A 24,798-nucleotide genomic window follows, 5' to 3' on the forward strand; every position below is an offset into this window, starting at 1 on the left:
GCTCTCAGAAGGGATAATATAATCCTATTTATATTTAAGAGGGATAATTTTGGCAGCATGGAGAAGAATGGCCTGGGAAGAAATAAGAACAAAGGCAGTGATATCAATTAGAGGGTTTATCTCAAAAGAAATTATGGGAGCACAATTAAGGCCATGGGAGGTGAGAGGAAGAATCAGCTTCAAGAGATAGTATGGGCTTCCCTGGTGGTGCAGTGGTTGAGAATCTGCCTGCTAATGCAGGGGACACGGGTTCGAGCCCTGGTCTGGGAGGATACCACATGCCGCGGAGCAACTGGGCCCATGAGCCACAACTACTGAGCCTGTGCTCCACAACAAGAGAGGCCGCGATAGTGAGAGGCCCGTGCACCGTGATGAAGAGTGGCCCCCGCTTGCCACAACTAGAGAAAGCCCTCGCACAGAAACGAAGATCCAACACAGCAAAAATAAATTAATTAATTAAAAACAAAAGTACCAATGCCACCGTGGATGTGAGGATTAAATTAGTCAATGCTTAAAAAAAAAAAAAGAGATAGTAAAAAAAGTACAGATCATTAGATCTGATGAAAGATGCTGTACATAATGAGAGAGAAGAATTTAAGATGTCCAATGAATTTCTTTTTAGGGCAATGGGGAAATAGTTATGAATCCACTGACTGAATTAAAGACTAAAGGAGGAATAGCAGGTTTGTTGAGGAAAGTTATAAGTTCAGTTTAAAAAAGTTGAATTTGGAATGCCAGGGAAAAACTCAAAAAGGGTTGTTCCTGGACCTCAGGTCTGAATATAAAAAGGTAGCTTGAGGGGGCTTCCCTGGTGGCGCAGTGGTTGAGAGTCTGCCTGCCAATGCAGGGGACACGGGTTCGAGCCCTGGTCCGAGAAGATCCCACATGCCGCGGAGCAACAGGGCCCGTGAGCCACAACTACTGAGCCTGTGCTCCGCAACAAGAGAGGCCGCGATAGTGAGAGGCCCGCGCACCGTGATGAAGAGTGGCCCCTGCTTCCCACAACTAGTGAAAGTCCTCACACAGAAACGAAGACCCAACACAGCCAAAAATAAATAAATAAATTTATTTAAAAAAAAAAAGTAGCTTGAGGAGTCATGCCCGTTTAGGAACTTTAAAGTCATTGAAGGAATCATTGAAGCTTTAGGGGCATTGAGATCACACTGAGAGAATGAGTAGCACGAAATGTCAGTCAAGAATTAAATCCAGAGGAAATGCGTGTTTTTATGCTGTCAAACTCTAGGCCAGACACATAGGCTCCAATATTATGCTATGCAATTTCACATACATGCCAACTGCTCACCTTTAAGACAAAAGTAAAGAAAACTTACCACAGTGATTACAGTGCTGTTGGGTGTCTCACCACTCTGTAGGGATACTCTAGAGTTAAGTTATTAGCCCAAACTGTCAAAAGTGCAAAACATAACATGAAGAGCATTATGTTTAAAACAAGAAAGGTAATAGTCCTCTTTTAATGACACTGGTGTATTCTAAGTCTTTATAGAGCTTTTGACAGTGTCAGCAGAGTTTAACTTTTTTCTGCTGTGAAGTAAATTTTGGAGAAAATGAAATCAATATCCAGTAGCAAAACCATGTCAGAATGTAAAGGATTGGTATCCTCTGTTCGTTAGTTTCAAACTGATAGGTCTGTGTCGTTGACCATATCTTTCTTATTTCAAATTCTTTGACAGAATCTGTAAACTCAAAATCTATCTTCAAACTAAGAATTTCCTGATATTTACATAGAAAAGAAACAGTAAATCAGGAAGGTGAGATATTCACAGGGAAGTAAACTAACACAGAGGAGCACCAGCATGGTATTCCAAGTCTGAATTAAAGGAAAAGATGTGGTGCTCAACTTTCTGTGTGGTTATGGGACCTGAGCCTATGCCTGACCATTCTCAGACATGTCACTTACAAGTCATAGTTGCCATTCAATTACTAAATTAAAAACAGCAGGCTATTGGTGTTGAAATAATGCCTAATGCGATATGACTTCCTCTGATGAAATGAGAATGGATGTTCTATTAGCTGCGGAACTTAAACGTGCTTTCCAAAAATTGATGAGCATAAAATCTTAAAGTAAACATAACTTCGAATGTTTAGCATAGCTGAGTATCAATGGGAAAGAATGATGTCATTTAGAATATAATATAATATCATCAGAAATGGTTTAAATGTTTAAAAGAAAGATTTGCAAGCTACATTATTCTCTGCACATCTTGTAGTTGCCTTCAACCAACAACTGCTGGTCATTCATCTTTTTAGTTTCAACCATTTGCAGGTGTAGCAATGGAGTGCAACTTTCCAATCAAGATTTAAACAATGTTGAATGTAATTTAACCATTCTTTCATCATTTATTGAGAATTCATCACGTGCAAGGCACTGTGTGAAGAGTTAAAAATAAATTCATGCTCCCTATAGAAAGGAGCACACAATGTACTGAAGGTGATGTCTTAAATACTTTCCTTCTATAAGTGGTGCTTTCACCCTACATCTCAGGGCATTCTTATTTTCTTAAAAAGAGTACGACTTTACATTTTGGGTCTATGGTCTACTAAAACCTCAAGAACTCTTCCAGCAGTATCATTTCAGACTTATTTTGGTTTTGCACGGTCAGTTTTTCTTTTCAAAGCATCCTGCCCTTGGTTTGTTTGTTTGTTTGTTTGTTTCTGAACTGAAAACAGAAGTGGCTTGAAGAGTATAGAATTTGGTAAAAGGAATAAAACTAGCAAAGAAAAGATTATTTAAACACAGGAAAAACATTTCTAACTCAACAGCCCATCAGACTATAAGATAACCTCTCATAGAGTTCAGAAGAATCTCTAAGACACGAATCTATTAAGGAGATGAGTAAATTACTTTAAAACATCCTGTAGAGGAAAATATGCCACATTCAATTATGCAGACCAATGCAACTATTTCTCCTGGAATCTGTACGTCTCTTTTACGGTATACACAGATTAATGATTAATGCTTAAGTTGGACACACTTCATCTGAAAGTGTGAAAATTCTTTGGAAAAGGCAATTTTTTCTAGGCATTTAGAAAGGGAATGTTATTCATTAGGAAACCCACAAAAGAGTATAAAATTTTGGTCTTATTCATAGCTTCCTGAATTAACTTAAGGCTTCTCAATTATCATACATTTTTAAGCTCTAGGGAAATGCCTATAAAAATATAACGTATATATTTTTGTTCAACCAATAAATAGATTAATTCAAAAAATAAAGTGACACTCTTGTGAAAGTGTTGATAATTTACTTTTTAATCAATTGGTTCACATTATGCAACAAGAATAAAAAAAATATTTAAAAACTACAAATCCATTTTTGAATCCCAAGGCAACAAATATCTGAAAATCTCTAACTGCCTTATTATTAGTAGTAGTATTATCACTATTACTCCCAATTTTTAAAAAACTGAAAGCTTTCCAAAAGCATGTGATTTTTTTCCTTCAACATTTGTAAACACTTGCTTTCAGGCTTAAACATCCTGCCAACTTTCAGCCAAGATTATTTTTATGGTTGAACTATTAACTTCTGAATATTGGGGTTTATAATGGACAAAACTCCCAGACCCAGAACTCCCATCATATAAATGACACCACTAAAGGATAATTTAGAGTACTGCATCTTGACATGTTGAGGTGTTGCATTATTTAAATCCTCCATCCACAACAAAAGGCTAATTTCCTAGGGTATTAATTTTGGCTGTGTTTCCTTCCAACTGACTCCAAAGGAAAAATATGTGAAGAACCTAAACTTTAGAAAGGGGATGGGAGTGGGGGCAGAGGTTGGAAATTAGACTCAGGCTTTATCTAGGAAGAGACATTATTTATTCGTATGCATTCTGGACTCAAAAGTGTGGGAATATCCGCTGACTGATTTGACCAGGGCCACGTTGCTGGATACGTTAGATAGCCTTTCTGGTTATTGAACTGCACATTCATTTCTCTGTTAACTTCTGTTAGTCTTAAGCTCTCTTTTTTTGATAATAAGACTGTTGTGTATTGCTCAATGTAGATAAACTCCATTAAATGTCACTAATAAGTACAGTGAACTAATTCGTAGCCACATCTATACACAGAATTTGTGAACATTCAGAATTTGTGAACATTCATGGCAAGATTTAACTGACAAGCATTTTCTGGAACAGCAGTACGTTTCTCTGGAACAGGGAAGTAGGCATTAGGTAACTATGGCAGAGATGGTAACTGGTGCAACAGTCTGTCTTCTCTTCATTACAGACCTCACAAGCAAGTCCTTTTATCCATATTTGTTTTCTTAATTGCAAAACACAGCTTTTTTCTCTCTCTCCACCTTGTCATCTCTGATTTCTTTTGGTTGTCTTTTCCCAGTTTCTCTTTTATACTCTCGCTGGCTGTTTCCTGTTTACTCTTTTTTGATTTTTGTCTTCCCCTCTAGCCCTGAATGTGGCTTTCTTACAGACACAGAGGCCCCAGCATGACTACCCCAAAGAGCCAATTCCAACTTGGACCCACAAGACTACTGCTGTCAGGAAGGTGGCTGTCATTGGTTGCATTAAAACAAAACATAAAACACCAAAAACGCTAAACTGGACTTGATTTTAACTCAGAATTAAAAACTAAGGAAAATTTGCTGTAAACTTTCACGGAGTTTCTTGGAGGATCATTGCTATTGTAAACGCATGTGGATGCCTAACTTTAGGCATAAAAAGCAAGCACTTAAAAAAAAAGGAAGACATAGGTCAGTGCTCTTAGAAACATTTTTGTTCAGTCCACAAATATTCTCTGGGGAAAAAGGAATACTGCTTATCTTGAACTCTTGATTTTATTTTTTGAACATGTCATTTTTATCAGTTTGTTTTGTTTTTGTTACTTTTTTTTTTTTTTTTTTTTACTCACTGCTTTTAAAACTAGCAAGCAGAAGTCCCTCTGGAACAAGATAGAATCATACAAGTTTTCAAGAATCTCGTCACAAACTAAACAGTACAAATTACACATTCTTCATGGAAGTATCAGCCTTTGGTGTGTGCCTGGATCCAACTATAATAGATTATCCCAAAGTGGGAAAGAATGAACAGGACAAAATTAGCAGAACTGGGAGCAGAGCTTGTCTAGGGAAGGCATTATGATCTGCCCTTCAGGGGTCTAGATCATCAGGCAATGGGAATAGACCATGTAGTTTTATTTTTGCAAGTGAACACTTGGTAGTATCTCAAGAGGCAGACTGGTGCACTGAATGTTGCCTGTTCTTTTTATAATAAGTACGTACATGGGCATGCCTTACTTAATTTGCAAGTACATGTTAAGCAAGGCATGCACTATGTATAATAGTAAATATCCATGAATTTACGTATCGTCCTTGTTCTGAATTTTTATGACTCGGTAAGTATACTCCTGTGTAGGTGTACAACCTTACCTTCTTATGATATTAATACATACGTCTAAATAAATACTGACACAATTAGAGAAATAGATTTCATTTATAATGGCATGGGATTCTTAACGTGTCTTTCTCTCAAACTTCACGTTAACTGCAGCTGAATTACCAAAAAGAAACAGTTAAGGTATAATAATAATCTTAGCCATTCTTTTTCCAAGTTGCTATAATCTACCCAAAGATAACTAATTGTTCAAAGTAAACATTCCACTCTGACCACAAAAGGAATCCATTACACAAACATATAATTCACAGTCATTTTTAGTGGGTTGTAAACAGTTTGGAATGAGCATAAAATGGGACAAAAATCAAAGTGAGCATTTTGAAATGAAAAAGTGTTTGCTACAAAAGGTCAGTCCCTTTGCTTGGCAAACTATGTAGAAAAGCCTGGGAAAATGCTGATCACACAAGCAATGAAGGAATTTTAAAGCCAACAGCCTCCTTGTTTCTTTAAACAGACATCGGAACCTATAACTGGATCCTGTCAAACAAACGACAGCAAAAAAATATAACAGCTGCTAAGAAGTCAAGTAGAGAGATAAAGTTTTTGAGGCTAAGGACCTTCTCAGAAGTAGACTAAAGGTCTTTCTTAAATCTTTAAGCAAGGTTATGGATCCCAGGGTGGCTTTTAGGCACCAAGTCAAATATGTAATTTTGTGTATCATTCTTGTCATAGTATTTTGTGTTCCAGAAAAAAGAAAGAGCAAAATTGTCAGTTAGCATCTGCTGAGGCATTCTGCAAAGTAGCTTATAGCTGGAATCATCAAATTTGGAAGACCTGGTATCACTGATTTTTAACTGTGGTAAAGAAAACCACATAATATAAAATTTATCATTTTAACCATTTTTAAGTGTACAGTTAAGTGGTGTTAAGTGTGTACACATTGTTTGCAACAGATCTCTAGGTATCATTTTAATGTTGTTAAATAGTTCAGGGGCATAAAAATCAGAACTGGGAATCATGGAGGAAGAATGAGTTGTTAAACCATATTCCAAAGGATGAATGCCAATCCAAATGTAATTTAAAAATTGTTTTAAAACCAGCCCTATTCCTTTACAAACAAAAATATATTCAATGCATAAAAATACATTTAGTGTAGAAACGTGTTCATTCATTTAGTTAACTCCATTATTATATAAAGGAAGTCTTTGGCAATGTATGGTATTGTTGTGTAGAAAAAGGACTGGTTCATCATTTATGGCATGTTCTTTTGGGTATCTCACACCAAGTGACTCCTTGTATTGTGCTGTCACAATGTGTCAAGAAAATAACCTGTGAAATAGGCTGTAATTAAACTTCTGGTCTTATCAGGAGGCTAAAACCAGAAGAGTATGTGTTTTATTATTCAGGGTTTATAATGTCATTTAGAAATATATTCTAAATAAAAATTATATATATTCGTTGTTTTGGTTTTATTTTTTTGCGGTACGCGGGCCTCTCACTGCTGTGGCCTCTCCCGTTGCGGAGCACAGGCTCCGGACGCGCAGGCTCAGCGGCCATGGCTCACGGGCCCAGCCGCTCTGCGGCATGTGGGATCTTCCCAGACCGGGGCACGAACCCGTGTCCCCTGCATCGGCAGGCGGACTCTCAACCACTGTGCCACCAGGGAAGCCCCAAAATTATATATATTTAAGGTGTACAACATGATGATTTGATATACATAGACACAGCAAAATGACCAACTAATTAACATATCATCTCCTCACATAACTACCAATTTTTGTCTGTGACGAGAGCACCTGAAAACTACTCTCTTAGCTTATTTTCAGTATTCATCACAGTATTGTTAACTCTGGTCATCATGCTCGTATAGTAGGTCTCTAGACTTATTCATCCTGCATAACTGCAACTTTATGCCCTTTGACCAAGATCTTTCCATTTCCCCCATCCCCTATTATGCCATTTTTAAACTGACAAACTTCTCCTATTGTTTTTTTTATTATTACTGTAGTGGTTGTTCTTTCTCCTAGCACAATATCTATTCTTTTCTTTCACAGCACTTATCACAGTTTGTTTAATGTATATCTGCTCTATATTCTCAGCTGGTAGTATGGAGACTGACACAGAGTAGGTACTGAATAGTTACTTACTGCCGAAATGCAATAAAAACTAGTGTCTGTTACTTCAGTGAGTGTTTACAATGCCGCACACACTGTGTGCCGTTCTTTCCAAATATCAGTAACTGGTCTTCACAAAGAGTAGCCAGTCAGTTACATAGTTTTCATATAAAAAACTATGGATTAAGGTCTCAGTACTAATTATACCAGTTTAGTACTTTGTTTAGTTCATGTCTCCTAGGTCCTTGTCTCTAAGTGACACAGGTGACCCTATTTTTAAGTAAGCAATTTCTAGACACCTTTGAGGTCATCATAAACTACAGAAAGTATTTTATAAAGCACTGAAGACTGGACTTCTCCCTCTTTGGATCTACACACCACCAGTGTGTCACAATGTTATCCTCTCCAGGCTTGTCTCCCCAGACCTCAAAAAAGTATCAGATGATCTCCTGCTTTTAGTCAGTTTACCATATGTATTGAGCATTAGCTGAACAATCATTCAATATTTTTGCAGAAACTGCTCTGGAAGAAGAAACATAAGTTGAATTTTTCATTGGCTACTTATGATTTCACATATATATATAAAATCTAAAACTGTAAAGGCAAGGCAAGGGAGAATGAACCACTTGGAAAAGCTTTAAAGACTAACACACTCCTTTACAGTTTGCCCTCCAAGTTTTCTGTATGTTTTCTAGGCTGAGCAGACAATGTCAGAAACCACAGAAATAACTTTAATCTAGTTATAATGGTTGGTAAGAAGGAGAATGCTCTGGTGGTTTAGAGGAATAAAGGAAATCCAAATCAAGATAAGGAAACATACTAAACAAGTGATTCGCTAAATTGGTTTACATTCGGCTCACTAAGAGATTTCTTTCTAGGTAGGTCCAAGAGACGCAAAATTTAAAATGTAACTAATACCACTGTACCAGTGATGAATAGAGAATGTATCTTGTGCCAAGGGCTGGGTAGGATTTCCCTGTGGAGACTAGAGGAGCATGGGCAAACTGGCTCTGCCAAGTGCAAGTAACTAACTGAATGAATGAATGGAGGAATGAATGGATAAATGGTGAGAAATGCCCTCCTGATGTTGTTTCATTTGAAATCAAGCTTGTAAGAAGCATTAAAAAAATCCAGCTACAGTTTGTAAATGATTTTTTTAAGGTGGGGGAAATAACCTCAAGAAAAAGAGAGAGAAAGGAAACAAATATTTTTCATAACAGCTGATGTGCTGCTGTAGTGGGGATTGAGACCATTTTCCTAAGACTGTGAGAGTAAACACACAGTTTTCATTAAAAGTGCCTTTCCCATAACTGGTCCATAAGCATTTCCCATGACTCTGCAGTTAAGTATCTTGGCTGGAAGAGGATCTGGCCATTAGAAGGAGGGCTCTAGATATGCAGAGTCCAGCCGTGCTGAGAGACTTGGCACCTTTATATGCTACTTCCTAACAACAACCCCAGCATAAAATGTCATCAGAAGCCTGCATAAACATTGGACTTAGATTCACATAAATTATTTCTGTCCTGAGGTGCTTTATGCCAAAATTTAGTAAAAACAACACTTTGAGTAAACAGAATTGGCATATCAATGTAAGAATATTAATCCAACAAATGATCATAGAAAAATATAATCAAAAGCACACACTTGTAAATCGTGCAGTGATGTGAGAGGTTTACCTTGTGTCTCTGAGTTTTTGTTGAACATTTCCATACAGTTCCTTCAAGCTGACATTGCCAAAATGCTTTGAATTATCAGTTGCTTTATGGAATTGCAGTCCTTGAGTTTCATTAAAACACTTAGGAATTATTTTAATAATCATATGTGATTAGTGCCTGTTCAGTGCTGAATCTACAAATTCATTTTAAGAGTAAACATTGGGACAATGAAATATAATGCCAAATATGATTGCCCCTGTCAGAAAATACATTGTCTTATTTTATTAAAAATCACCAACAAAATACCATGAACAAAACATACAGTTTCTATTTATGGGCATTTTCTATTCTGCAATACCATGGTGTTTGCATGCCACAAGGCTGTATCTAGCAGAGTTCTCATTTTGCCTGGGGTATGTACATAAATAGAGAGTTATAGAACCCTTTTTTTATGGGCACACATCTTATTATGTACAGCTTCCCCCAAAGTCCTATTTGGATTTTTGCTAATATAACAGTGCTCACACCATCAGTGCTGAGTATTTATAAGAGAATGAAGATTTCCTGAAAATGATGATAATTTCACTATTAGCAATAATGGCATTATAACATTTTCAGTGATCCATTTGGCTTTAAGTACTTATTAAATAATATTTATTCCTAAAATATGTACTTACAAAATTAAATGAGATTGCAACATACAATAAAAAGACAATTCTCTCTAAACTCCAATTGATTCCATTCCTCACAGATACCTCTCCTTGTGTTCATTCTGCTTTTACTGTTTTCTCCTCTCTTTGAACCCTCAGCTCTTCTCTCTGATGTGTTGATATGCTTTTCCCCAAAGCTGCTCACTTTATCCACTTTCTCTACCCACTCGTCCCCTTCTTGTTATTCTCTCATTCCCTACTGACATGGGAATAATAGGATCCCAAGGCTGTCCTTACAGTATAATCAAAGTATGAATTTCCAGGAGCTGGAAATTGCAGACCATTTTTATTATGTTTCTATAATAAAGCCAGGTAACATCGAGAGAATTAAAATAGCTTTTCCCTAGCAGATAACTTGGTAAAGATTTCTTCCCTTGGTTCTATTGTTTTAAGAGACTGGGAGCTGAAAAGGGGAATAGATTCACCACTTCTTTTTCTGGAAACACCTCTGTCTTTTACATGATATATATTCCCCTAGATCCTGGGAATATGTTGTAAACTTGTAACAGATGGTGATGAAGCTTCACATTTCTATACAATATATTTTTTGAGACTCTGCACCTACTGTACGTATCTTTCAGGGAAAATGACCTTGAATGAATAAAGTCATAGTCTGAAGGAAAAACACCCCACAGATAGACTAGCATAGAAATGATGAGTCAAATGGGTTTTGTTTTGTTCCCCTCAGTAAGATGAAATAATTTCAAATGGAAAACAGAATGTTGAAATATAGGAATCAAAGGTCATCTGAACACTGGAGGTGTGTCTGTTAATTGTTCCAGGAAAACCAGTTAGGCATATTCTGTGCTGAACAGATACACGTGGAAGATGGAATATCACCATGTGCAAGTAGAAACGCTGTTTGCTTCACTTGGGTAATGTTGGGGGCTTACCAAAATATGTTCTGGCACAAAATCTACCAGCATGAATGTTAGGAGGGTTCTAACACTGTGAGTGCTGATATTTTATGAATGTTTTATCACTGGCGAGAAAACAAGAAGTTTGCAATTGAATCAACAACATGTCAGACAGAAAAAAATATTAAAAAAAGAACATTAGTGGGAATTATTGATGTCCCTACTGTGAAAACAAACTGAAGTTAATAAGAAACTTGATCCTCTTAACTGATTAACAAAAGTCAAATTTTAATTTCATAGCTTGTCAGTGCTGTTAACTTGAGCACTGGTTGTGTAGAGGGTACAGTATTGGGGGAAATTGCTGTATATTCAGTTACCCACCTCTTTTTTCGACAGCTTCAATGCACTGCTTTACAAACCGCGGAACTGTGGAATTTTCACGTTCACACACTGTGTGCAGATGAGAGCCAAAAATTTGATCTGCAAAAGAAACAAAGATGAGCTTCATTAAAATCCAAGCTTGCGTTGTTCTTTAATTTGATTCTGTTTCCATATCCACTGAATGATGAAATCTGCATCTTGCATAGGAATCGATTTTTTGCTTTAATTCCAAAGTGTCTATTGCAGACATACAAAGACCATAACTCCCTTCTCTATGGAACAGGACTCCGGCCCCAGAGAAAGAAAACTAACACTCTGCCATCGATTAGGCAGGGATGACTGAGTAATTTATAGTCTCTCTGGGCTTAACTTTGTTGTCTATAAAATAATGACAAGGAATTAAGAAAACTTCTATAAAATAATTAATCTTAGCGAATTGCTGTCTTAGTGTTTGAGAACAAATTTGTCAGTGGTTCTCAAAATTATGATGTTGTTAGTATATGTAGAAGACTCACCCTGTGGCTCAATGATATTCGAAGAAAGCAAGTTCCCGGAGACTTACTTGGAAGTGAATTTCTTCACATCTCTCCTGCCTTGAATGCCCTTCCTCTTCTCTAATCTAAGTATCCCCTTTCTTTTAGGGCTCAGCTCAGATGGCTCTTTCTCCATAAACTCTATCCTTCCTATCTCAGCTTTATGTCTCCTGTAACATAGGTTCTTTGCAATACCAGTTCTTCAGGATGTTAATAGGTGATTTTGGGGAAAAAGCCTGTAATCAAAAATGGTTTAGCCACATTGGGTTAAACAAAGTTAAACAGGTTTCTTTCATGTGTACTTATTTTTAGAGCCTGTGTTATGCCAGTGTGCACTGGGAACCTCCAGGCGGGACAGGAGGATGCATTATTTCCCAAACTTATCTGAGTAAGATCCTTTTATTTCAAAGGGCATCTCTCCAGACTAATGTTTCCCAGAACACACTTTGTGAAATTCTAGCCTAGCCCTCTCATTTGGAACATGATTTATGCTACCTTGCATTGTGTATTTACACTTATAATATATGGAATGTATTTTCTCAAAGCAGATTCTGAGTGCTGCATTGCTTATATGTTCTTACGGTCACCAGTGCCTAGCACAAATTTGGGTCCACGACATTCACGCAAAGATTTTTTAAAACCGTGTTAAAATATATGTAACATAAAAGTGTCCATTTTAACCACTTTTATGTGTGCAGTTTAGTGGCATTAAGTACATGTGCATTGGTGTGCGACCATCACCACCATCCATTTCCAGAACCTTTTTAAACAGCATAGATGTTGATTACTGATAATGAAACAAATATTTAGTAGGTTCAAGGGCTTCCCCTCTACCACAGAATGAAATCCAATTCCCTAACATCACTTCCAAGGCAGTAAACGACCTGACCTTCCACCAATTAACTGATTTCATTTGCTTCCTCTCTACTCTTTCCCGCTCATCACTTGCCTGCCACCACTCTGTCGACGTTGCTGATTCATGCTCTGCCTCAGGGACATGGCACTTATTATTTCCTCTGCATGGAGCTCTATTGTCCTAGCTCTCTGATCAAATGTCACCTTCTTATTGTAGCCTTTCCTATCCACCTTTAAATAAAACCTGGCAACCACTGCCAATAGAACTCTCCATGCTGCCCCACCTTACTTTTCTTGGAGCACTTTTCTCCACCTGACATATCAGATTGATATGTTTACTGGTTAGTTGCTTCCCTTGCTTAGAATGCAAAACCCAGGAGAGTAAGGACTATTCCTATTTCCTTTATTACTGGATCCCCAGTAACTCGACAACGTTTGGCATACATTAGAAGTTCAATAAATATTTATTGAATTATTGACTGTAAGACAGCATCTTAATCATCAGTGGAGGTCTTCAATGCATTTAAAACATATTTTTAGCAGAAGTGGGGAGAAAAATATAAAATGCAGCATAACAGAATGCTAAACGATGCATTATTACAAAGGGGTAGTCAACATGGACTGTGGTGAGACTTCAAGAAAGTCACGATTTTCATCCATTTCTCAGAAAAGGTGATGGCTTGAATTGAGAACTTAGCAGAGAGGGAAAGAATTAAGGCTAAAACACCAATAATAATGTACTTCAATATGGAAATGTGCATTTTTTGCAAGAGAGAGAAAGAAGATAAGCTCAAAACACAGTAACATAGTGTAGAGAAGTGGGAAATAATCATAGGTATTTCCTTTGAATAGCTGGTCAAGTAACAAAGATTTGTTCAAAAACAGTGAGTCACCACTATAAGAAAGGATAAAATAAAATATTACTTAAGAAAAATAATCCAAAACTTCAGATTTGATCATTTAATTTGGCCAGAGGTTACAGTCAGGGGGAACTGTTATAGAGTAGAAAATCCTTTAATAGTAATCATAATTCAAATGAATTTCACAAATATTTATTATCTTCTATACTTGTAGTGATGAAGTAGGCATATTAGGTTGTGAAAAAGATATCAAGAGGTCATAATACTGTAGGGCTGAAAGAAATATTCAAATAATATAAAAAATAGACTATAACAGGTATCATAAAAGGTACTCAGTGCTAAGGAGGATGTTCTATAGTATCGAGTTTTTTGTGTCATGTAGTGCAGATGCGGTGTTTGGTGGGGGCAGAGTGGAGGGAAGTTTATGAGATGGAGATCATTCCAAAAAGATAGATTCCTGAATGGAGTGGTGTTAAAATCTGGAGAGAGGTTTCTTTTGTTTATTTTTTTTTCTTCTGATAGGTAGATACAGGAAGATGAAGATGAAGGCATTCTAGTGTATTTACTGTTTCATTCACTCAGTTATTTGCCAAAAAAAAAAAAAAAAAAAATTCTGAGTGCCTGCTCTGCATCAGGAACTAGGAATGGCACTGGTAACACAATTACCAAGACTCAATTCCTATACTCTAAAAGTTTCTTGACTAGTGCGAGCATCATATGAGTAAACAGGTAAGAACATATCGTGAAAAATATTATACCTGGGGAAGCACAGATACATGTGGCAGGGCAACCTGAACAGCCTTGAGTGCACATGGAAGACTTCCCAAAGAAGAAATGAATCCTCGAGGATAAGTAAGATTTAGATTGGAGAGGTAAGAAAAAGGACAAAAAGGGCATTTGGAGAAGATGGAGGAGAGGCAAACAAACACATCAATGATGAGAAGAGTGATGAGAAGGATGTGGTGTGCTGAGAAAAACATTCACTCTTTCTTATTTAGAAAAATCTTGATGTATTAAGCTTTAAAAGGAGATGAAGATTATGTTATGAAGAGTCTTAAATATTAAGTCAGGCAGGTAATTATTTGAGAGTGTGCAAATACCATCGATTTCTTATACACATGCTATTCCCCTCCCAACTTCTTTCTTGTTTTTTTTTAGATGTTGGGGGTAGGAGTTTATTAATTAATTAATTTATTTTTGCTTTGTTGGGTCTTTGTTTCTGTGCGAGGGCTTTCTCTAGTTGTGGCAAGCGGGGGCCATTCTTCATCGTGGTGCATGGGTCTCTCACTATCGTGGCCTCTCTTGTTGCAGAGCACGGGCTCCGGACGCGCAGGCTCAGCAGTTGTGGCTCACGGGCGTAGTTGCTCCGCAGCATGTGGGATCTTCCCAGACCAGGGTTCGAACCTGTGTCCCCTGCATCGGCAGGCGGACTCTCAACCACTGCACCACCAGGGAAGCCCCTTCTTTCTTGTTTTTAAAGTCTACTCATAAGACAGAACCTGAAAGTGTTCTCCATTGACTTCTGTTTCCCCTGTAGCTTTAGTTAGTTTAAATTAGATAGTTCTGGTTGGTAAAATGTAAGGGAACGTTACTTGGGAATCTACAAGAGAAGATTTTTTTCCCTGATAAACGGAGAGAGGTATATGAAGACATTCTTTCTTTCTTCCTTCCTGCTTTGAACATCACTGTGCAATCACGCAATGCCTGGAGCTACTGCTGCAATCTTGTTACCACAAGGCAAGAAGCTTGCAAACAAAAGTTAAACATGATTAAAAAAGAAGGTACAAAAACCTGAGACCTCAACAATATTGTTGAAGTTTTAAACCTATCCTAAAACACATTCTCTAGACTTCCTGTTATATGAATATAAATATAATAATAATTAAATATAATATAAATAATTTTTAACTGGGTATTCTATCACCTGTAACCAAAAGGTTCATAAAAAAATGGGGGGCACAGATAGTGGGGAAGACTGAACACAAAGAGATTTGTTAAGAGGCTAATGTGATTGCTTGGGAAGACCAGAATCAGGATAGGCTTGTGGTAAATTTAATCATCATTGAGAATTCATCTCATCTTCTCTGAGTTAGATTCATACATTCACTACCTCTGCCATCTGCCTGTGTAGTAAAACTCACTAGAGTGGGCAACATTTTCCTCATTTCACTGCTATAGGGCTTGGCCATGTGACTTGCTTTGGATAATGTAGCATGTGTGGAAATGATGTGTCAATTCAAGACTGAGGCCTTCAGACACATTACAGATTTCTACTCATCTCCTTGCTTCTTCACTATTGCCAAGACAAGAGTTTCCCTGGGTAGCTGCTGCGCCTTCAGTCTGGGCTCCAGAGTAAATACATATAGCACAGAACTGAGGTCAACCCTCAGTGAGGAGACAAGTCCAGTCAGACCTACAACTTAAAGCAGAGCTGTCCATTCAAGCCTGCCGTAGACTGACCCACAGACACATGAAAAATAAGTGCTTTTTGCAGTTTGCCACTGAGATTCTATGTTTGTTTGTTAGGCATCAATAGCTTACTGATAAAGATGATAATAGGAGTCTGGATTTTTGGTGATCTAAGCTATGCTGTGAGAATGAAAACAGAGTTGACAGGACATGGAAACCAAAACTGGGGAGCAAATAAATAGAGAAAAAAATCTAAATTTGGTTAGAACGTGGAAATATGCATTTGTTTAGAGTCAATCCTAAGAAGGAGTCTCAAAGGAAATTTCTCTCACCTTAAAATTTAAACTCATTATGTTTTATGTTATATTATGGCATTTCTTATTATGTATTCTCTCCAGATCAATTCAATTCTATTTAATTCAATTCAGCAAATATTTCATAAGCACCTACCATATGCAGGGCATTGTAAAGAATGCAAAGATTGACATTCATCCATAGCTATCTATTACATGCCCACTGTTGTCCAGACAGTGTGCTCCATCCTAAAGATGCAATGATCCATGAAGCATGATCTCCCACAGTGTAGGGGGAAGAACAGCTCTCAAAACCAGTTATAATATGATGTGATTAGTGCTATTGCAAGGACGCTCAATAATAAATAGCGAAGATATATTTAGCCAGGCAAGGGTCAAAGTACGTTATATATTTTAACTTATTTAATCTTTATAACAATCCTTAACACTTTGGTGGTAGATACTATTACCATCCTGATCTTATAGGAGAGAAAAATGAGGCACAACGATATTGAGTCGTTTGTTCATAGTTACAAAACATCAGGCTCTGGGGAAAAAAAAAAAGATAAGGACCTGAACTAAGACAACGAAGAGATGGGGTGATTCAGTGGGATTTGTAAACTGGACGTGGGAGGTGAGCCAACCCACCAGGCAAAGAGGACTTTCAGGTTTTTTGCTTGGTTGAAGGAGACTAAGATGCTGAAACCTGAGGGTTTGGAGAAGAAAAGAGAGATTGATGTTTAGAAGTTAGGATAGCATTTCAGACCCAGCAAAACACTGATGGGATATCCAGGTGAAATTCAGAGACTATTGCTGATCATAAGGAAAATGGCTTTCATAGAATGAAACTGAGAAGCAGATGTCTGTGGTAAAGATTTGAAGAGAAGGTAAGAAGTAGAGGTAGCAAACAGACCCCCTTTTATAGAAGTTTAGTGGTGGGAATTCACTAATTATAAGGAAAGACGGGACTTGGGGAAAGATTTTCATTTGGGGTGGATAGGAGAGAATTTCAATTGCAGAGTGTTTCTGATTGCCAGAATGCTCTAGAGGGGGTGAGACGCCCTCTTGGCTGTTTTTGGTTGCTATAATGCCTGGGGTGGGGGAGGTGTGCTACTGCCACTTACTGGGTGGTCCAGGTAAGTGCAGGCAATCCCTCACTGGGAGAGAAAACAATCCCTCCCTGATTGCCAATAACGCCCTGGTGAAAAAAGAGCTTAGATATGTTGAACTTCATTAGATAGAAGGGAGACGTTTGCTTTCACTAGTTACCAGAAAGGTCAAAAAATTCCATCTCACTTATATCCTGTCTTTAAAGTGGCTATACTTACCCAAGAAGGTATGGCTCTGTAGTAGAAGGACCTAGCCTTTCAGGTAAACCTGATTGAATCAAAGGTTGTCATGTGGCCCAAGCTGGGTCAGTGCAATTTGTCCTGCAAAAGTTTTAGAATTGGGACACTATAGACTGAGGTGGTATCAGAGATACTACCTGCTCCAGGGATTTGAATTGAAGGCCGTCTAGATTTAGACACTGCAGGGCAAAAGCAGCCATTTGGGTGATGGTGATGTGCAGTGAATGAGTGTTACTGAAGCTAGTATGCAGACAGAGAGGTGGATGAAACAGACACACCTCAACTTCTCACTTCCTGATGCCTAGGCACCATATATGGTTGCCATGGGGTGCATTAGAAGTTAGAGGGAATTTCAGTTTAATGCAACTAGACAAATTTGGCTAGTACGTGGATAGCATTGTCCACAAGGTTTCGAAGAGGGCTTACAATCACAATAGAAAGGACTAGCCTTGGGAAAATAACTAAATGAGACCCCCTGTTACAGATGATGCTGGTTAGGAAGAGTATGTTGTATGTCTGTTGGTCTTGCTGGCCCTGGAACTATTCTTCTATCCTCCGGTAAGAGCACCCTGGTTTTCCTTTGGGGATGATACTTTCTCATTCTGCTGCCATTTGTTTTGAGTAGTGCTGACCTCACCAGCTCCTGCTCCAGGGATGAACATGCATTTCCTCCCCCGGCCACAGTAATCGGTTCAGACATGAACACATGACCCAGCTGGATCTGGGCAAGCAAATCCTGAGGCTTCCTTTTTTTAGTGCTGCTGGGAAAGAGGAGCCCTCTTTCTATAGGATTTGGTAAACTATGAGGATATGAGTCTAAGCTTCTAGAAGTTATATTGCCAGCTTCTGGGAAAACATACTGGAGAATGAAGCCAACAGAGTGGAAAACAGCTGAGGGATGGAGGAGATAGATTCGATAGCATTTTGTGCCCAGAGGTCCAGTCATGCCTGAAGCTATCCTTGTCCCTTGGACTTTTCAGTTAAGTAGTCCAATAAATTCCATTCCTACGTTTGCAATTTGAATAAGTTTCTATCAATTATAACTAAAAACCAACTTGACTACAACATTAGCCTTCAACATTACATGGTGAATTATATAACGTGGAGGAGATGGTGTTATACATGAAACGACTTTGCAAAGTCAAAAGTGCTATATCCAAAGGAAGTAAATCATAGAGATTTAGCTTAGACATCATTGTCCAATTTAGGGGCTGCTGTAAGATTGCCACCCATCTGTAACTCTGATACAGTCCAGAGTTTGATACACCAAGGAAGACCATTAAATTATAGGAATGTCTTTGAACCACAGAACCTTCTTTCTTAAAACCGTGTAAAGAAAGGGGGAGGGAGAGAGAAGGTGTTTTGTTTTCTTGGCAAGCATTGATGACCTAGCTTTTGCCCCCTAAACTTCCATGCTTGCTAGGCTGGCACAACATTAAGGATTGTTTCTGCTTTTCCCCTCCTTATGGTATTCCAAAAAAGGGAGCAGTCCCAGAACCCTGAGCTCCCGGCTCCCCATCTATAGTCCCATCTGTGGGCTCACTGGTAATCCTTTATTCCTCTCTTAACAACTTTTTGTATTTAGAAAACACCTCTTGCTAGGGGTGCCAATATTTTCAGAATGCTCTGCACATGCCTATGGCCTTGGCTGGTGTGATCATTACATCTTTGTTCTCCTGCTTCAGCGCTTGTACCAGGGGTGGCAGGCAACACATTGGTTGGAGAAAATCCATTTTCTGTAATTTTTCTTTGAAAGCATCTTTTGGTGAGAAAAACAAATAGACCTTCCACATGACTGCACTTACAAATCACGTTGTTTACATAATGAATTAGAGTTTAACTAGGGAATGGTGGTTTTTAATCTTTAAGCTCTCAAACTTTTGACCGATTTAGTTAGTTCATCAGCATAACCAGGTTAAGCCTCCCAGATCACAAATTAGCTTCACTCTCCCTCATCTCTGCTATGTATTTTTTGACAAAAAATGAAAAGAACACCCAGTAATGGGATCTTTGTCAGTTAGATTCCAAATGAATCAAAACTATGAGGAAAACTACTCAATAGAGGCAGTTAAATGTTCAAATAATGTGACGGTGTTATCATCATTTACGCAGGGAGACAGTCTCCACATGCTTTTCAAAATGATGTTATTCTGCTTTCAGGACAGAGGCCCATTGCGGCCACTCTAGTGAATTTTAAAGAAGAAAACAAAGCACCTAGAACTACATACATGAAGAAATAAAGAGGGGAAGAGAAAACAACAACAAAAAACTGAACTGTTCGGACACACACACACGCACACACATATTGGATAATTATTTTGGTAATGAGGCACATTCATCAAGGATTTTGGCTACAATAGAAAAAAATCCACTGTGGCTATCTTAAGCAAAGAAAAATTTATTCAAATGATGGTGAAGGATAGGGGTAGGAGGAAACTCAAAGAATTTACTGAGAACTAAAAGTAATTTATAACTGAATCACTTTGCTGTACACCTGAAACTAACACAACATTGTTAAGCAACTATACTCCAAAATAAAATAAAAACAAACAAAAAAATTAAAGTAATTTATTAATTCCTCAAAGAAAATACTGGAGGCGAGGGACCAGTCTTGGAGATGTTTAATCCAAGGTTCTCAGGAGATCCACGAAATAAGAAAAAGGAAATAGAGCAACTGCCTTGTAACTTTGAGAGCTGGGTCAGGATGCTATACGCATTGTCACCTCCACCACCAGTACTGTCCTAGCGACTTCTGTTCATCAATTACTCGAGATCTGAAGTTCCAATAGACAATGTCCAACGGGTTGAGATTTTGTCTAAAAAATGGGTTGAAATGAGAAAAAATACAGCCCATGTAGCTTCCATAGTAGGTAGCATTCACTTGGAAATTTTCTCCCTCTGGACTGCCACACACGTGCGCAGACCATTTCCCAATAGGTTGCTATAAGGGCAGGGCAGTGGAGAGTGGAGGGCTAAAATAATATTCTCAACACAGGTAATTTCAGCAATTTCACTGATTTCATCTTTTGATTTTAAACTGTAAGTGCCATTTGCTTTTCCTTTTGGGAGTAGGTTTCCAGACCAAAACTTTCAGATTGCTTATGAGGGGATCGTATTTCCATCCTTATATTTTCTCCACTTCCATTCTTACATTTTTCTCTTCCTCACCTTTAAAATACCCACTATATGAGCCCCCATCATATAACTTTCCCACAACTTTACTGAATAGTTTTGGAGAAATAGGTGATTTAAGTTAAGAACTATAGTTTACTGATGGCTTATGTCTTTGAATTAAGATGCGGAAAAATACGTTTAATGCTAAAACACTAGCACTGAACTTAATCTATCTTAAGTGCTTCGGAAGGTACCGCATTGTCTTATGATGTCTCAGGGCTTTGATTAAAAATATCAGCTATTGCTTTTTGTTACATAGATATCAAAAATTGGGCTGATACTCCATTGAGTCTCTAATATACACTGAAAGTAAATCTCTCTCATTGCCTTGTTTACTTGTGATTTCTTTTCTCGTAAGAGGCAAGTACAGGGAAAAGCTTAATTATTTTAACTTTTAGGTAGTTTGGAATCTAAATAAATAGGAATTTAAAGTATATACACTTCTGTGTATAGTTCCCCCCCACATGTTTATTCATATTTTTGGATCTCATCTACTAACAGACTTTAAAGTCGCTGGTGGAAAATGATAATGTCTACTCCGGAAAGGCTGGCCTGGAGGAAACTGGCTTAGGCTCTAGGGAGAAGATCTTCTCAAACAAGGGTAGGCTGGGGTCTGCAGCTTCCAATAGACATTAGACAGTTGGCTGCAGGGGTGGCATCCTTTGACAAGATCGGCCCAAAGATGAGTGTCAGAGACAGGCTAGCTGCCATCCAGACGGTATGGTGAGTTCTTCCCCAGTCCTTTCCATGTTTTCTCCTTCTTCCCTTTTCAGGCTTCCAGCCATCGCCACCTTTCACAATTTCACCCTCAACCCCAAACAATGCTTCTATGAAGTACCTTTTGGCCCCTTGCTTTAAGCTCCTAAACTCATTAAAAATAGATCTCAACTCAATTTTGGTCCAGTTAATGCAACGGACACATTGGTGGGTCCACTAATCAGGAAGGAATTTGTATCTTAAATGAAGAGTTTATTAACCCAAATGTAACAAGGAGAATAAAATTCTTCTGTATTTGTCTCCCCTAGGCAACACTTTGCCCTGTACTTCTCCTTACCTCTGCTTACCCAGAGCAGCACAACACATGAATTACACACATACACACACACACCCTCCCCTTATATGTGTGTGCACAGAATCACAATACTAAAGAGAATGGTTTGACCAAGTGAATGTTACTGCATTTTTGTATTCATCCATTCAATCTATCCATCCCTGAATATTTTTCAGTGCCTTCGGAGGATGGAATAATGAACAGAACACTCTGTCTTTACACAGCCTGTATGTAAATGGAGGAAACAAACACATAAAGACATTAACATGGAATGCAATGTCAGATGGTGATAGGTGCTATGAGAAAATGAAGCATGGCAGGGAGATAGAAAGAGAGAGGTGTTGTCAGGGCAGACATTTGCTAGACAGTGGCATTGAGCAGAGACCCAAAGAAGTGAAGGCATGAGCCATACCAATACACAGGCAGAGCATCTCATCAGAGGAGTAGCAAATGGGAGTAAGTTGCATACCCTGGAGAAGCAGCAAGAAGGCCGGTGTGGCTGGAGTGAAATGATAAACAGGAAGTATGGCTGAGGATGAAACTGATAAGGTAGCCTGGGGGACAAAGCAGGTAGGACCCTATAGGTCACAGGAAGGGCAATAGATATTATTTTAAGTATGATTTTATTCTAAGTAATTGGAAATTATTGAGCAGGAAAGTGACTTAAAGTGATTTATGTTTTTAAATGATCTTTCTAGTTGCCATGTGGAGGTTATATGTAAGGGCGTCAGGAAAAGAAGCAGAGAGGCCAGTTAGGGGGCTGGTGAGATAGTCCAGGGAGAGATGATAGTGCTTGGGTAGGGTGGTAACAGTGGAAGTAACTGAGAGTGGTTGAATATAGAATATATTTTTAAGGTGGGATTTGTTGATGAGAGTAGAAGAGACAGAATAGCATGGAGGGTGACCCCGGCTGGCAAAGAACAGAGGTATTTCCTGAGGTCGAGAACACATGGAAGCCATTCGGAAGCCAAGGGTTGCTCTAGGTAAATGTGAGATGTCTACCAAACATCCTAGGAGATGTCAAATAGATGTTTGAACATGCAAGACTAGAGTTTCAAGGGTCTGGAGTTTGATGCTGAAGTACTAAGTTTGGAAAGCTTGCAGATGGAATCTGAAGCCACAGGGCTGGAGTATTTCAGCAATAGTGCTCAGTAGTCTGAAGGAGAAGGAAAAGAAAAGAGAAGTCCAAAGACTTAACATAGGAGTAGCCCAACACTGTGAGGCTGGTGGGAGGAGCAGGCTCTACCAAAGGAGCACCCATGGGCAGAAGAGTTTCCACAAGAAGGATGAGAAATTGTAAATAAATAGCAATTCTAAAACCACTGAAAGATTTCATGTCCTGCTTCCTTTCTTTCCTACCCTCTTTTAGGCAATAACAAAGCAGAGTGAAGTAAGGTGATCTCTATCTACCAGAGATAGTTCACAGGCTCCTTGGAAGGTATTAAAATATTCAACCACTGAAATTATAGTTTGGGGATAAAGAATAGAGAGGATTAATTCAGAATGAGGAAGACAGGGATGGATTTATGGAGTTGGTAACTTTGAGCTGGAGGACTAAAAATGAATAGAAGTTTACAATATAGAGTAAGCTGGAGAAGAATATTCAAGGTGAAGGAAGCTTTACACAGTAGAACAAGATCAATGTAATTTCTTCCTCTTTCCTATAGAAATAGATGTACTTCTATTGCATCCTATTACACTCCCTTCTGGATGCCAAGTGAAATATATATGAATGAGTGAATGAATGAATGAATGAATAAATGAATAAGGGAATGTATAAAAGAAAGTGACTTTTATGTAAAGATTGTGCCACGGTCACTTGAGTATGAAAGAAATATATTTCAGTTTAGTTTGCATTAGTGCATTTTGGATGACTGACATGGCCAAATTTTGCTTAGCAAAGACTGATTATTTATATTTTGGGTTGACAATACTTTCTGGTTTTCCTTTGCCTGTCCTCATTTTATTAGAATTACACAGGGGTCTACAAAAGGAAAAGGGAATAAAATTCAAAGATGTCAAACTTTGCTACCTTAACCTTATTTGTGTACATTTTATGTTTTTAAAATAGAAAACTGTCCATGGAATTCAACTGCTCAAGCACACAACTTACTGCAATTATTCTGAAGTTAAAACTTTTATAGGTTGGGTTGTCTACTTACTTTACTTAGTAGGAACTTCACTGCAGTTAAAATTACTGTGAAATCAGTACTTTTATTTCTGTTTGAGTGATGAGACTAAGAAGAAAACTTGATACATAAAATTTATTCAGATATTTGATTGAATTAATTGTAAATGATTTAATAAAATTACCTTTTTAGCTCAAACGAATATGGACTAAAGTTGGAAATGTCATTCAGTGATCGATAAAAGTTGAAAGTTTCTTCTAGGGTGGAGAAGGTGTGGAAATTTTGAGTCACTCTGGATTTAAGTAAAGTCTAGGAAAGAACAATGTACTTTTCCAGATATCAGCATAGATTTGTTAGAATCCCAGGTGGTAAGACTTCAATTTATTTGCATGAATGCATAGTTCAATAAGAAAAGATTCAAATTTAGTTGGAGTAAAACTGCTTAATGATTTCAAATATTACGTGTAATATATTAATATAACGGGTTTGAATATCTATAATGGAGTCTCTTTCATTTGGGTCTTAAGGGTGTTCTCACAGCAACTAATGCTGAGTGCTAGGTACATGCTGAAGCACCTAAGAGGAAAGCACTTTAGGTTAAAAGCACTTTCTCTTCTCAGCCTCGGGTTAAAAGCTATTTCAGGATTCTGTTAAAGGCATTCTTTGGTCCTCAGCTTCAGCTTAAAAGCTGCTTTGAAGAAAAGTGCTTTGAGGCAGGTAAAGGATTTTATAATAAACCATATTAAGAGCTGGGGAATCGTGTGGTTCTCTGGAAGTGTTGGCTAGCTCCATGGAGGTGTGGTATATACTCTGCGCAGGTTTGCCTGTTCCCTGTGGTCCACGGATTATTTTATGCAAAGAGACTGAAAAACATTTCCAGGAATATAATTGGAGAGAAGGGGTTATGAGCCCAAATTTAGTAGTCCATGATGCACACATTTCCGAAAACATTTGGTCTCTTTTGGGTTTCCAGTCAAACACGGTGTGTATTTCTTTTTCGGCCCTTACTGTAGAAAGCAACTATGCAGTAACATTTCTAAAACACCTTATCCTGTCCC

General features: G+C 38.1%; 1 protein-coding gene across 3 annotated transcripts in view; it reads right to left on the minus strand.

Moving 5' to 3' along the window:
* The window catches only part of ARHGAP15 (Rho GTPase activating protein 15), a 622,754-nt gene that overhangs the window by 213,390 nt on the left and 384,566 nt on the right, over positions 1 to 24,798 (minus strand). For all 3 annotated transcript variants that reach the window (XM_027131893.1, XM_027131900.1, XM_027131911.1), the window contains one exon: positions 11,088 to 11,186. In XM_027131893.1, coding sequence (XP_026987694.1) covers positions 11,088 to 11,186 — 99 coding nt within the window. The remainder of the gene's footprint in view (positions 1 to 11,087; positions 11,187 to 24,798) is intronic.

This window comes from Aethalodelphis obliquidens, unplaced genomic scaffold (genome assembly GCF_003676395.1).
Source record: "Aethalodelphis obliquidens isolate GAN/ISIS:26980383/991018 unplaced genomic scaffold, ASM367639v1 scaffold2, whole genome shotgun sequence".
Classification (NCBI taxonomy): Eukaryota; Metazoa; Chordata; class Mammalia; order Artiodactyla; family Delphinidae; genus Aethalodelphis; species Aethalodelphis obliquidens.